We start from the raw sequence: 15632 nt of genomic DNA on the forward strand, positions 1-15632 counted from the left end.
TTGGATTGACATTGGATGGATGGACTAAGAATTTTCCATAAGTAGTCTTTAATTGCACATTTATCTCTCTCAACATTTACCAAATAATTCCCCTTGCATGCATCCTGACCTGGCTTTGTCTTTGTGCACTGCATGGTTTGGTTATGGGCTATGGCTCAAGCGCCGGATCTCTACAAGCCTTGGAGAGGGGCGGCAATGGTGGCCGTCGTTGGAGATGGATGGTCCAAGAAATTTTCCTAACCTCTTCCAGTGCATCTCCTCTAGGACCAAGATGAAGCACATCATGGCCAAGGTTCTTAAATGACGGCTATTGGATCTCCAACATTGGGCCAAACTTGAGCATCGGCGCGCGATGCATGACTTTATGATGCTTAAGTCATCATGTCAAAAGGTGTCCCCGATTGGAAGAGGGGAGGAATGGCGTCTACTCATCGAGAATGGCACATCATGAATTTTTCATTTGCAGTTGACGCTCCGGTGTATGAGACAACATGCAACTCTCGTGTGTCACTGGGTTGTCACTTCTTCATGTGGCTTGTGTCGCGGAACAAATGTTAAACTTCTGATAGACTGGCACGATCTGGACTTTCTCATCAACCGATGTGCACCTTTTGTGATCCGCATGATGAAAGCACTGATCATCATATGATAGGAGGTGTCCTGGCACGCATGGTGTAGCACCATGCGGAAAGCAGATTAGTACCTGCCCGAGGCTCCTCGGTCTTGGAAAGGTAGTGCATGAGATCTTCTAATCCAGGGCGGCGACGGAATCTCCACACAATATTCACGCATGTTTTTTTGGAGCTATGGCGACACGAGAATGATGTCATCTTTGACATGGCTTCACCCTCGTCGAGAACTTGAGATAGCTTCTTTGTTGTATTCATAGGAGGGAGCCCAAGGCAAGTCTTTTACATACACGGGGAGAAGTCTGGATCAGGGCAAAACTTCTACATTTTAAACTAGAGACTTTTCTTTGATCATTGAGTAGGTGGATTTTGGATGATTAGTTTTTTTTGCGCATTTCCATTTCAAGGAGGTACACGTTTATCGGGTCATTTAGGTGGATTTTAGACCATTGATTTCATAATAATGACTGTCCATTTTTCTTTTATATAAGATGAGTTTTTTTTACCTTATGCATTTACTCTAACAGAACCATAATGGCCTTCCAAGTTTTAACAAGACCGGATAATGAGTTGGAGTAAGTCTTGCCTTTTTTTAGAAATACAAGGCCCGAGGCCCGGTGTTAAACTAATAATGACACCCTCAGATAGACAAGAACAACACCACACCACACCACATAGCACAACAACAAAAATGAAAACAACATGAGTGTGCTGAGGAACAACACATAACAACGAACGGACAAAAATAGAGAAGAGAAGCATTGCTTGGAATCATCAAACCCTCGCAGCAAAGAGAGAGAGAGGCCATCTCGACAGGGAGACTAGCCGTCAAGGTAGGCCATGCCATCGCCATCACCTGCGTCAGGTACAACAACGCTAGCCAGTTACATCAGCACCCTCGAGCGGTGAAAACGCTCACCCTAGGCCCTAGATGAAAACTACCGTCAGGACCCGTCAGGTACATCAACGCCATCCAGTGAAAACGCTCACTCTAGGGCCTGGATGGAAACTGCCGCTAGGACCCCAAAAGAAGGCACTGGAATGGCCATAGGGCCTGCTTCTTCTATTGGGCCTGGGAGCACAACACCTCGTCGTACCTAGCTCACCTTGAGAGCACCACCGTCAAGGGCTTGGAACCATCATCGCAAAGAGAGGGAGCTGTTGGCCAAGTGGAAGGAGACATGCGCCACTCGGACCATGTTGCCCATCCACCACCACCGTCCACACCCTGCGGATCATCACCGCCCACAACCTCACCTACGCTTCCAAGATAATGTCTCCAAGAAGAAGAGATCACCATATCCAAAGGCGCAAGGCCAGATAATATAACAAACCCTGATAGGCTAAATTCCGCCGAATGATAATTTCTTTATTATGAAAACAAAACAGTACTAGTACATGATAGCAATCATGCTTTATTGGTACCTTATCTGCAATGTCAGATCAATGTGAATTAGCCTCGCTGTACAAATGTGTGTGTGATAATACACCTGAATTTCTGAAGACATGAGCCGGCACGTACATATATTCACAGTTTGCTGTGCGATTCCCTGAAATTTTAATAGGCGCAGAATACACTTCCTAACGTCTACTAGATTTTAGAGTGCTTTGCCTGGGTGAACTCCTTGCGCAGGACTCTCCTCATGACCTTGTTTGAGGCGGTTCGAGGGAGCGATGGCACCACAACCACCGATGAAACCTGCATACAAACGGGATCAGGAAGGAACAGAGTAGCAAGTGATTTCACTGTAGGCAAAGTACAACATGATATTATATCAAAAAATTCCTATTAAAGTAAGTTATCAATGAGCAGTTCAGCAGAACAATCGAAGCACCTTGAAAAGAGGATTCAATTTCTTCAGAGCAGAGTTGAACATTAGTTTCAGTTGATTCAAATCTTCTGCTTGCGGACTTTGATCTTTGAATACGACGGCTATGGTCAACTGTTCGGGGCCGCCCCCTACAGGTGGAACCCCAATAGCCGCCGTTTCAAGAATGGCATCATTCACCCTGTTGCAGATCCTCTCAATCTCGATGGAACTGACCTGAAACCGATGATACAAAATCAGTAGATGGACCAACTAAAGCTGTGATTTGGCAGATGAGTTGTGTGTTACAATATTGTTACCTTAATGCCACCAAGGTTCATTGTATCATCTGCACGCCCATGAGCCCTGTAATATCCTTCTGTGGTACGTTCAAATTCATCGCCATGCCTCCGGAGGACCTGCACATGCACAGTCACGCGGTTAGTGCCTCAACCTTTGAGGATCATACAAGCAGCCAAGGACACATGATACATACTTTCGCATTCCATTCTGGCATTCCACTGAAGTACACCTCATGATGATCAGCATTTAGCAGTGTCGTTGATGACCCAAATAATGTTGGATCAAGCGCAAGTTCTCCAATACCAGCAGAATCCTGTGGCTGTAAAGTTTGAAGAAACACACTGACATTAGGCCGAGAGAAGTTAATAATGGACGGCTAGAGTCTAAGCAAATAATGAAAGAATGTGCAAGTGGTAGGAAAGTAGCATTTGGTGGCAACATGAAACTGATGTATGAGTTGCTATGTATATTGGTAGGGAAAATGTGATCATCAATTCTTAATGGACCCAAAATGCTTCAAAGAATTCCATGCTGACACTTACCAAGGGATTCCCATTGCTGTCAAGAATAAACAGGTTACAACCCATGGCAGGTGTACTGAATGCTGACAGTGCTTGAGGTTGCAACAGGGATCCAGTAATAAACCCACCACCAATTTCTGTGCCACCACAGTACTCGATTACTGGTTTGTAGCAAGCTCTTCCCATCAGCCACAAATAATCATCCACACTTGATGCCTCCCCAGTTGAGCTAAAGCATCTGCATAGATGAATGGTGCCAGTGACAAACTAGATGGCATCAGCATACTATTTCCCTTATGCAAGTTACAACAGAAAAAAAGGCATAGAGGGTCAACTAATCCAGAAATTACCTGATGTTTGACCAATCAAATCCTGCAGTACCATCCGTATTTTTCCATGTACGAACAATGCTGGGTACCACTCCGAGCATTGTCACCTTAGCATCCTACAAGTCAATAAAATAAACAGTAAGGAGCAGAACGGATATAAATCATTACTTTAATTAACAACAGACGGTGCAGATCAATATTGCCCAGTGCAACAGAAAACACAAGAAGTTACGTATGCATAACAATCCTCTTCCATGAAGGACTGAATTTTCCTAATAAGGCATGAGTGCATAAGTAATGTTAAACAGCTGTTACTGTGTGTACTGAGCACCCAAATGTATTAAGATATTAGTACTGAGTTCCCAAATGAACATAACTGAGATAATAAAATACACATACGGCTTTTCAACACTCTGCGAAATTGAATCGTCAACTATGTATGTAACTATCTTTACCTGTACAAACTTCGCAAAACCTGAACTATTCGGGGAGCCATTATACAGCGCCATAGATGCTCCATTCAATAGCGAGGCATAGACAAGCCATGGACCCATCATCCAACCAAGGTTTGTAGGCCACGCAACAACATCACCTTTACGAATATCCATGTGACACCATCCATCAGCAGCTGCCTTAAGAGGGGTCAAATGCGTCCAAGGAATCGCCTTTGGCTCACCTGAACACGAGGAGCTGTCAGAAGTTTGAATAGAAACTGAATCAACTCATAATCCATTAATAGGTGGTGAGGATATAATGCTGCATGTTAATGCAAATAATAGACATGACGGTAGTTGTACATAGAAAATTTATACTAGGACTGATAAACAAATCACTACATATCAAATTAAAGGTCACCTGTGGTCCCTGATGAAAATAGGATATTACTGAACTGGTAGGCAGGTTGCTCGACTGCGGTATAAATACCAGCCCTGCAATTTTGGTCATATTAGCGCAATCTAGTTACAGACGGGGGTGGGGGCATCATTCAGCAGAATGAACACTGGCCAGTTAGAATAGGAAAGGTATAGTGAGAAAGTAACATCATACTTGGTATGGTCAGCCCTTCCAAGAAAATCTTCCCATGAAAGGTCATCAGTACGGAGTCCTTTTATCGGTGTGGATCCCCGTGCAGGGATCACGATAGCCATAGGGGCTTTGGCCTCCACAACTCTACTGTAGAACAAAAACTGATGTATGAGAAATAAATTCTGATTGTGAATTTAAGATCAATGCTCTCTGCACTTGAATAACGCACCTATACAATGGCAGCTCCTTGTCATCACGAAGGATGCAATCCTGGCAAGCAAAAGACTATCAATATTGCCAGAACATCGCCTTTGTATATTGAAGCACAAACACATTTCAGAAAGTAGGCATAATATTAGACGATTACACAGCATGTACAGATTAACTAAATACCTGGGTGAAAATTGCTTTTGCCTCTGATATCTTTAGCCTCGTCGATATTGCAGGTGCAGCAAAGCTGTCTGCAATCGAGACAACAATGTATCCCGCTAACACAATCGTGAGGTAGATAACAACGGCATTCACATTCATAGGCATGTCAATTGCAATAGCAGACCCCTTTGCCAGATTAAGTGCATCGAGCGCATTTGCCACGAGGCTACTCTAGACAGAAGTGAGAAGAAGCACTTCTGGAGTTAGATTTCAATGAAGCAAGCAAAGTTATATGATCAGAACTAGTCATCTTTAGAACAGTACTATATCATTACCAAACTTTTGTCCTCAATTCCTCCACAGTCACAAAGTTGAGGGGCTCGGAATCCTTCCCCTCATCCCTCCACACAATGGCAACGTCGCTGGAAGTCCTTCCGGGTTTAGCAGTCAGGCAATTCGCAGCAGCATTCAGCACAGCCCCTGGCAACCACTCGCCACCGGGGTTCGCATCACTGTCACGCAAGATGCAAGATGGCTCCACGCTGAATGTGATGCCCATCTCCTCAAAGACCATCTTCCAATATGCCTGTACTTGAAACACAAAAACCAAACTGAAGATGTAAGTCCACTTCTGGAAGCTTAGCAGGTACAGTGATATCATGGGGGAGAAGTAAAATCTCTGGTCACCTCTGGATTCTCGTTGGAGTACTTGTGGAAGTCCCGGAAGCTGGTGATTGGATCCTTGTACGCTTCGCCGATGATTTCATTCCCGCGCGCCTCCAGGACGCGGCCAACATTGGTCAGGGCCGCCTCCTCGCTGCAGAAACCCCAGCACGTTAGAGCAAGCAAGCGAGTGAGCCTCGGCACGGTATTCGATCGGGGAGGCGGGAGCTCTCACGGGTCGGGCGTCCAGGCGGGCGGCGTGGTGGACGGGGACCCGGCGTAGCAGCCGTAGTAGAGCATCCGGTGGACGGCGAAGGGCACCCCCGGGCGAAGCACGCCCCGCGAGAGCTCCCCCCACACCGCGGCGGGCCCGCGGCCGCTGGCGGCGCCGAGCGCGCCGCGGACCGCCGAGTGGAGCGCGGCGGGCTCCGGCGCCCCCGCCGCGGCGAGGTCGTCGGCGGTGATCGCGGCCAGGGGCTTGTGCGCCGCCGCGGCCATGCCTGGCGCGCGCTCGAGCTGCTGCTACTGGTTGGTGCTTCCCGCTAGATGCGTGGAGAGGAGGGAAATCGCGGGCGTGGCGTGGCGGGGCGGGGCGGGTGTACCGAACGGGCGAGCGACCTACCGACGGGGACGGGGCGAGGGGAGATGAGATGGGATGACACGGAGGTGTGTGCTAGCTTGTCGGGCTATCTGCTGTGATATCTTTTTGTTTTGTAAAGCAGCGCGAGTGCACGATGATGGAGGAGTTTGGTCTGATCTGGACATGTGTTCTGCCTTTCGATTGCAGGCTCCCTTTCAACAATCCTTGTGCGCGGGCTCTCCTGTTTCTTCTACTCTGGCAATTCTCAAATCTTTCAGCTATATTTTCACATCTAGTGCAAAATCACAATTTAATTAACAACATTTCAAATGTTATTTTTCACGTTCTGTGAGCTCAAACCATATTGCGCAAGAGTTCCATAAAAATGTCATTGAAAATAGTTTATCATCGTATTAGATGTATCATCAAAGAGCAAGAACACATAGCGTAAAACAAAGTGCATCCATAAACGCGCGTTGTCACTCCTACTACCTCCACCGAGGTGTCCTCCCATGGCACCTCGGAAGCCAAGATCTCTCCACAACCACGAGTCCACGAGAGTTTGTGATGCGCTCTTGTATTTCATTCACCTCGTCTGTGTCCATGAACATGCGCATTGCCTCTTGCTCCTTCCTCTTATTTTGTTCTCTACTTTGACCCTCAACATGTCCTTCTCATGAGCAAGCCTACGCTCTTGGGTCTTCATCTTCTGCTCATCAATATTTTACGTGCACATCTCATAGCTTCACCTTGACCCTCAACCTATCATGTATCATCCTCGATCTCCTTGAGCTCATTCCACCTTAATGCATTGTCTTGCTTACGGTTGGTCTCCAACTCTACTCTTTTAGATATAATCTCATGAAGGTCTTCTTGACATTCCTCCTATTAGGCCTCTTTGTCTTGGAGTGAGACCTCTCTCTCTCTCTCTCTCTCTCTCTCTATATATATATATATATATATATATATATATATATATATCTCATTATTAACCTCAAGGTCTTCATCACCATCAAGATCCATTGGAAGTGGACATTGCTTAATCCTGCCCTTTGGTGTAGTTTGGTCTGATCTGGACATGTGTTCTGTCTTTCGATTTCAGGCTCCTTTTTCAACAAATTTTTGGTCTTATGCACGGACTCTCCTATTCCTTCTACTCTGGCAAATTCTCAAACCTTTCAACTATGTTTTCACATCTAGTGCAAAATCACTATTTAATTAACAACATTTCAAATGTTAAATTTTATGTTTCAAATGTAAACTCAAACCATATCGCGCAAGAGTTCCGTGAGAATATCATCGAAAATAGTTCATCGTCATATTACATATAGGTACAATCTCGTGAAGGTATTCGTTGTGCACTCCTCCTATTAGGGCTCTTTGTCTTGAGTGAGACTTCTATCTCTCTCATCATCATTATCAACCTCAAGCTACCCCACACAAAAAAACTCAAGCTCTTCATCACCATCAAGATCAAATGGAAAAGGACATGCTTAGTCCGGCCCTTTGGTGTAATTTTCAATTCCGTCTCGCCCAATTCTCATTACCCAACAATGCAACAAAGTAAAGAGATTGTTGCCATTCTTCCCATTTTTGTTTGTGTAGTGCTTGGATGTAGTTGGAATGCTCCCCTACTGGCACTCCACTCGGAGGGGCATTCAATCAGATCAACACAACCACACAACTAGTTGCAACAGTTTAGAATTGTACTATGAAAACCTCGGATTGAACCTTGTGTTCGGTTGGAGAGAAACTTCACATTGCGTTGAAAATGCTCATCAATCCGCCTCCAAAAGGTGTCCTTAGTTTGATCGGTGCAACTACATGCATCAAGAGAGGCACTAATCCATGCCAAACACAATGTATCATCGTTTTCTAGCTTGTAATTGGATGCTCCAACTGTTGGGGAACGTAGCATGCAATTTCAAAAAAAATCCTACGATCACGCAAGATCTATCTAGGAGATGCATAGCAATGAGAGGGGAAGAGTGTGTCCACGTACCCTCGTAGACCGAAAGCGGAAGCGTTAGGTTAATGCGGTTGATGTAGTCGAACGTCTTCACGATCCAACCGGTCCAATTACCGAACGTACGACACCTCCGTGTTCAACACATGTTCAGCTCGATGACGTCCCTCGATCTCTTGATCCAGTAGAGGGTCGAGGGAGAGTTCCGACAACACAACGGCGTGGTGACGGTGATGATGATGTGATCCGCGCAGGGCTTCACCTAACCACTACGACGCCATGACCAGAGGAGTAAACTATGGAGGGGGGCACCGCACACAGCTAAGAGAAATCTTGGTGTGCCTTTGGGGTGCCCCTTGCCCACGTATATAAAGGAGGGGGAGAGAGGCCGGCGGCCAGGAGGGGCGTGCCATGGGAGGAGTCCTACTTGGACCCCTAGTCCAAGTAGGATTCCCCCCTCTTTTCCTTTCTCCACCGGAGGGAATATGAAGGAGAGGGAGAGGGAAAGGGAAGGGGGGCGCCGCCCCCTCCTCCTTGTCCTATTCGGACTCCCTAGGAGGGAGGCGCATGGCCAACCCCCGCGGGCTTCCCTCTCTCTCCCTTAGGCCCATGTTGGCCCAACACTTCCCCGAGGGGTTCCGGTAACCCCTCGGTACTCCGGAAAAATACCCGAATCACTCGAAACCATTCTGATGTCTGAATATAACCTTCCAATATATGAATCTTTACCTCTCGACCATTTCGAGACTCCTCATCATGTTCGTGATTCTCATCCGGGACTCCGAACAAACTTTGGTCACCAAAACACATAACTCATAATACAAATCGTCATTGAACGGTAAGCATGCGGACCCTACGGGCTCAAGAACTATGTAGACATGACCGAGACACATCTCCGGTCAATAACCAATAGCTGAACTTGGATGCTCATATTGGCTCCTACATATTCTATGAAAATCTTTATCGGTCAAACCGCATAACAACATACATCATTCCCTTTGTCATCGATATGTTACTTGCCCGAGATTCGATCGTTGGTATCATCATACCTAGTTCAATCTCGTTACCGGCAAGTCTCTTTACTCGTTCCTAATGCATCATCCCACAACTAACTTATTAGTCACATTGCTTGCAAGGCTTATAGTGATGTGCATTACCGAGAGGGCCCAAAGATACCTCTCTGATACACAGAGTGACAAATCCTAATCTCGATCTATGCCAACTCAACAGACACCTTTGGAGATAACTGTAGATCATCTTTATGCTCACCCAGTTATGTTGTGACGTTTGATAGCACACAAGGTATTCCTACGGTATCCGGGAGTTGCATGATTTCATAGTCGAAGGAATATGTATTTGACATTAAGAAAGCAATAGCAATAAACTGAACGATCATATGCTAAGCTAACGGATGGGTCTTGTCCATCACATCATTCTCTAATGATGTGATCCCGTTCATCAAATGACAACACATGTCTATGATCAGGAAACTTAACCATCTTTGATTAACGAGCTAGTCAAGTAGAGGCATACTAGGGACACTATGTTTTTCTATGTATTCACACATGTACTAAGTTTCTGGTGAATACAATTCTAGCATGAATAATAAACATTTATCATGATATAAGGAAATATAAATAACAACTTTATTATTGCCTCTAGAGGGGGCACCGCACACAGCTAAGAGAAATCTTGCCCTAGAGGCAATAATAAAGTTGTTATTTATATTTCCTTATATTGTGATAAATGTTTATTATTCATGCTAGAATTGTATTAACCGGAAACTTGATACATGTGTGGATACATAGACAAAACATAGTGTCCCTAATAAGCCTCTACTAGACTAGCTCGTTAATCAAAGATGGTTAAGTTTCCTAACCATAGACATGTGTTGTCATTTGATGAACGGGATCACATCATTAGGAGAATGATGTGACGAACAAGAACCATCCGTTAGCTTAGCATTATGACCATCTAGTTTTATTGCTATTACTTTCTTCATGACTTATACATATTCTCCTGACTATGGGATTATGCAACTCCAAATACAGAGGAACACCCTATGTGCTATCAACATCACAACATAACTGGGTGATTATAAAGATGCTCTTACAGGTGTCTCCGAAGGTGTTTGTTTGAGTTGGCATAGATCGAAGATTAGGATTTGTCACTCCGTGTATCGGAGAGGTATCTCTGGGCCCTCTCGGGAATGCACATCACTATAAGCCTTGCAAGCAATGTAACTAATGAGTTATTTGGGGGATGATGCATTATGGAACGAGTAAAGAGACTTGCGGTAACGAGATTGAACTAGGTTTGATGATACCGACGCTCGAATCTCGGGCAAGTAACATACCGATGACAAAGGGAATAACGTATGTTGTTATGTGGTTTGACCGATAAAGATCTTCGTAGAATATGTAGGAGCCAATATGAGCATCTAGGTTCCGCTATTGGTTATTGACCGGAGATATGTCTCGGTTATGTCTACATGGTTCTCGAACCCGTAGGGTCCGCATGCTTAACGTTCGATGACGATTTGTATTATGAGTTATGTGTTTTGGTGACCGAAGTTTGTTCGGAGTCCCGGATGAGATCACGGACATGACGAGGAGTCTCATAATGGCGAGAGGTAAAGATTCATATATTGGAAGGTTGTATTCGAACATCAGAATGGTTCCGAGTGATTCGAGGATTTTTCCGGAGTATCGAGGGGTTACCGGAACCCCCCGGGGGAATATTGGGCCTACATGGGCCATAGGGGAGAGGGGAGGCAGCCCACAAGGGGTAGCCACGCCCCCTCCCTATAGGGAGGGGCCCCCTTTCCTTCTCCTCTTCCTCCCCCTTCCCTCTTTCCCCCTCCGGAAAAGGAAAGGGAGTCCAACTGGGATTGGGAGTCCTAGTTGGACCCCCCCTTTGGAGCGCCCCCTAGGCCGGCCGCCTCTGAGGGAGTCATGGACTAAGGGGTCCTCGGGCGTCCGGCCTGTTGGACATGGGCCGGACTAATGGGCTGTGAAGATTCAAGACCGAAGACTCTCTCCCGTGTCCGGATGGGATCCTCCTTGGCGTGGAAGGCAAGCTTGGCGACCAAATATGAAGATTCCTTTCTCTGTAACCGATGTTGTACAACCCTAGTCCCCTCCGTGTCTATATGAACCGGAGGGCTTAGTCCGGATCGAGATATAATCATAATCATAGTCATACGGGCTAGACTTCTAGGGTTTAGCCATTACGATCTCGTGGTAGATCAACTCTTGTAATACTCATATTCATCAAGATCAATCAAGCAGGAAGTAGGGTATTACCTCCATAGAGAGGGTCCGAACCTGGGTAAATATTGTGTCCCCTGTCTCCTATTACCATCGACCTTAGACGCGCAGTTTGGGACCCCCTACCCGAGATCCGTCGGTTTTGACACCGACATTGGTGCTTTCATTGAGAGTTCCACTGTGTCGTCCTCAAAAGGTTTGATGTCTCCTTCAATCATCTACAACGATGTTGTCCAAGGGGAAGTCTTCCTCCCCGGACAGATCTTTGTGTTCGGCGGCTTCGCACTACGGGCCAACTCGCTTGGCCATGTGGAGCAGATCGACAGCTACGCCCCTGGCCGTCAGGTCAGATTTGGGAGCTTGAACTACGTCACGGATATCTGCGGAGACTTGATCTTCGACGGATTCGAGACCACGGCAGTCGCTCCCCGTCGCCTCGATGGACATGAGTTAGATCTGTCATCGGGCCATACCCAGGAAATTGCACCTGTAACCGCTCTGGCCTTAGATCCGGAGCAGGTCGCGCCATCTGAGGACAGGAAGCTCAACCCCGCCACGGAAGCCGCAGACTCCACGGCATTGGAGCTGTACACAGACCTAACCTCCGGTAATTCCTGTGTCTCCGGAACCTCGGACTCGTTTCCGGTTATAAGTTTCGAACTATGTGCGTCCGCGCATGTCGAGCATGATCGGTTATCGATCGCTGAATTCAGTGCCGCGGACATCTTCCGGCACTCACCTTTGGGCGATGTGCTGAACTCATTAAAAAATCTATCCTTAGCGGGGGATTCACAGCCGAACTATATCCGGTTCGAACTAGAAGCTGATGACGGGGAATTTCACTCCCCACCCACCACCCACTTTATAGACACTGTCGAAGACTTAACAGACATGCTCGATTACGGCTCCGAAGACATCGACGGTATGGATGACGATGCAGACAAGGAGCATGGCCAAAACCCGCCGTTTACCCGACGCTGGACGGCCACTTCTTCGTACGATGTATACGTGGTGGATACGCCTAAAGAATCTAACGACGATGACAAAGAAGATCCAGTCGAGGACAAACCTCCTGGGACACAGCCTAAGCGCCGACATCAGTGGCGCCGCTCTAAGTCACGTCATGCACAAGATAGCAATACCGACATAGGAGAAGATAATACTCCTGACGGTGCCGATGATAATGAAGACCCCGTTGAAGCAACTTTCAAACAAGAAGAACGGGAAGATGGGCAAGTTAGCCCTGGCGAACAAGCCATAAACGAAGACTCGGAGGACAGTAATTATCTTCCACTCTCCGAGGATGAGGTGAGCCTCGGCAACGAGGATTTCATTGTGCCTGAAGAACCTCTAGAGCAGGAGCGCTTCAAGCGCCAGCTAATAGCCACTGCAAGAAGCCTGAAAAAGAAGCAGAACAACTTCAAGCTGATCAAGATCTGCTAAATGATAGATGGACTGATGTCCTGGCAGCCGAACAATACGGCCTTAAGCGCCCAGCCAAAAGTTACCCAAAGCGCAAATTTCTACCTCAGTTCGATGATGAGGCGCTGGAGCCCATACCATCATCACGCAATGGGGCTGACCGACTACCACATGGTTGGGATAAAGCGGCAACTCAAGCCGAACACCAACCCACCCCGCCTCGTTATAAAGGCAAAGATAAAACAGCTCGTGGTCATACATATGACCTCCGGCAGGACCTGAACAACAGAGCAAGGCATACCAGATCGATCTATGGATCGCGAGGACGTACCTCGACACGTGTCGACGGCTATCTATTCGGACGTGACAAGCCTAGTAATGCGCCTAGGTGGGCTTTGCCCACCTGGGACACCTCCTGTCTCTGTTTTTTCTACCATATACTTGTCCTGTAATATAAAAAGATCTATATATACTTCCCGAACCTGTTGATCACCGTATCGCGGAGAAATCCTCTGTTCTCTTTTTCCTTGTTGTTTTCTATCAGATCCCATCTACCATGGCCTCTTCAAGCTCCTACAAGGACAGAATATCTCCTTCACCACCAAAAGGAGAATTGAGTATCGGGTATGGGCACTCCCCTTGGCTTCCGCCAAGCTTGGGGGAGGTGCCCCGGTATCGTATCATCTCACTATCTTTTTCTTTTACTTATCTTAGTTCAATCTTTTGCTTCCAGATGAAATAAAGTTTAGTCTGATCCTTTCTTATTTTGAGAGTTTGCTTAGTGATCTATACTTATAATCGTGTGCAAGTTATATAATGAAGTTAGTTTTAGTTTTTGCTTTCTTTACTTTCATGCTGCAAATGAAGAAAAGAAATAAGGAAGAGAGAAAAAGAGAAAGGAAATAAATGAAGAAAGGAAATAAATAATGAAAAGATTATATACTAATCCTATGGTAGGTGATGGCACCACATAAGGAAAAGTATAGGTAGAAAATTTTATTAGAGATTGACAAACATAGCATTAGTCAATGATGCAACTCATGAAAGAATTAATATGGGAAGAGAAGATTCGCATATAGATATACTATCCTAGAATTTTTTTGTGATTGTGATCCCTCATCAAAATATCATATGCCAAAATTGTTGACGTTGGACAAGCAAGACAACTTAATGGTTTGTGTTTGTTTATATTCACATAGAAGTCATATTGTCATAGATCCTTTAACATGTGATGCTTGCCCCCTATCTTTGCCAGCCAAAAATTCCATAGTAAGTAGAGATACTACTTGTGCATCCAAAAACCCTTAAACCCAAATCTTTTTCAAGTGTCCACCTTACCTACCTAGGGATTGAGTAAGATCCCTCAAGTAAGTTGTCATCGGTGAAAAAAGGTAATAAAAATTGCTTCTAAAAGTGTGAGATCATTTAGGGTAATAGAAAATTGAGCGTTGTATGAACTTGGATGACAAAGAATAAAAGTGACAGACTGCATAATAAAGGTTGTCATCTTAAGGGGCAATACAAAGTGACATTCTCTTGCACTAAGGGATTGAGCATACAAACAAATAAACGCATGGCAACCTCTGCTTTCCTCTGCGAAGGGCCTATCTTTTACTTTTATGCAAAGAGTTGAAATTTTTCCCTCTATTCCTTTTATTTTTATCTTTTGGCAAGCATCATGTGGTGAGGAAAGATCTAGGCATATGTGTCCAGTTGAATATAGATAGCATGAGTTATTATTGTTGACATTACCCTTGAGGTGAGTATGTTGGGACGCAAAATCATAAGTCCCTATCTTTCTATGTGTCTGGTAGAAATGTTTTGTTCGTAGGTACAAGATGAGTGTTAGCAATCATAGAAGACTATATGATGGTTGAGTATGTGGACTTGCCTAAAGGCTCCGGCACGTGACTCTTCCTGAAAAGATGATGAATTGTAGTTGCGAAGTTGACTCAGAACATAGTTTGTTGGTTTCTGATAGAGTTTTTGCTTTATACTTCAATTATGTGATGAACGGTTACTTATTCATAGGAAGTATATGATGCAAGTTCCATGATAAAAGTCCTATGTTTAATTTTGTTGCGGCTATAATAATCAACATGATGCTTCTATGTCCATATTTTTTTTTATCGACACCTCTCTCTCAAAGCATGTGGACATGTTTTTCGATTTTGGGTTTTGCTTGAGGACAAGCGAGGTCTAAGCTTGGGGAGTTGATACATACATTTTGCATCATGTTTCCTTGCTGTTATTTATAATGATTTTATCCATAATAATTCTTTTGGAGTAATTATAATGCCTTTTCTCTCATAATTTACAGGGAACACACCAAGAGGGAGAATTATGGCAGCTGGAAATCTGGACCTGGAAAAGCTACGTCAGGACACCTATTTTGCACAACTCCAAATGAGCTGAAACTTTACGGAGAATTTTTATGAATTGTTTGAGGAATATTGGAGCTAATAAACACCATAGGGGGCCACCAGGTGGGCACAACCCACCTGCGCGCCAGGCCCCCCAGGCGCCCTCTGGTGGGTTGTGGCCTCCTCGGCCACCTCCGGTGCCCATCTTTTGGTATATAAGTGGTTTTGACCTAGAAAAAATAAAGAGAGGACTTTCGGGACGAAGTGCCGCTGCCTTGAGGCGGAACTTGGGCAGGAGAACTTTTGCCCTCCGGCGGAGCGGTTCTGCCGGGGGAACTTCCCTCCCGGAGGGGGAAATCATCGTCGTCATCATCACCAACA

At 45.5% G+C, this 15632-nt stretch overlaps 1 protein-coding gene across 1 annotated transcript; it reads right to left on the bottom strand.

Annotated features, from left to right (window-relative positions):
* Window positions 1-1977: 1977 nt before the first annotated feature.
* On the bottom strand, window positions 1978-6308 carry LOC125509219 (probable acyl-activating enzyme 17, peroxisomal). Its single transcript, XM_048674133.1, has 14 exons — window positions 5887-6308; window positions 5676-5805; window positions 5324-5574; window positions 5010-5214; window positions 4846-4886; window positions 4638-4763; window positions 4446-4519; window positions 4046-4266; window positions 3612-3706; window positions 3283-3499; window positions 2934-3059; window positions 2758-2856; window positions 2465-2674; window positions 1978-2328 (listed from the first exon to the last, which is right to left on the bottom strand). Exons 1-14 carry the CDS (start codon window positions 6147-6149, stop codon window positions 2221-2223), a joined length of 2166 nt encoding a protein of 721 aa, XP_048530090.1. The 5' UTR covers window positions 6150-6308; the 3' UTR covers window positions 1978-2220.
* Window positions 6309-15632: the final 9324 nt, after the last annotated feature.

Source organism: Triticum urartu, chromosome 5, assembly GCF_003073215.2.
Source record: "Triticum urartu cultivar G1812 chromosome 5, Tu2.1, whole genome shotgun sequence".
Classification (NCBI taxonomy): Eukaryota; Viridiplantae; Streptophyta; class Magnoliopsida; order Poales; family Poaceae; genus Triticum; species Triticum urartu.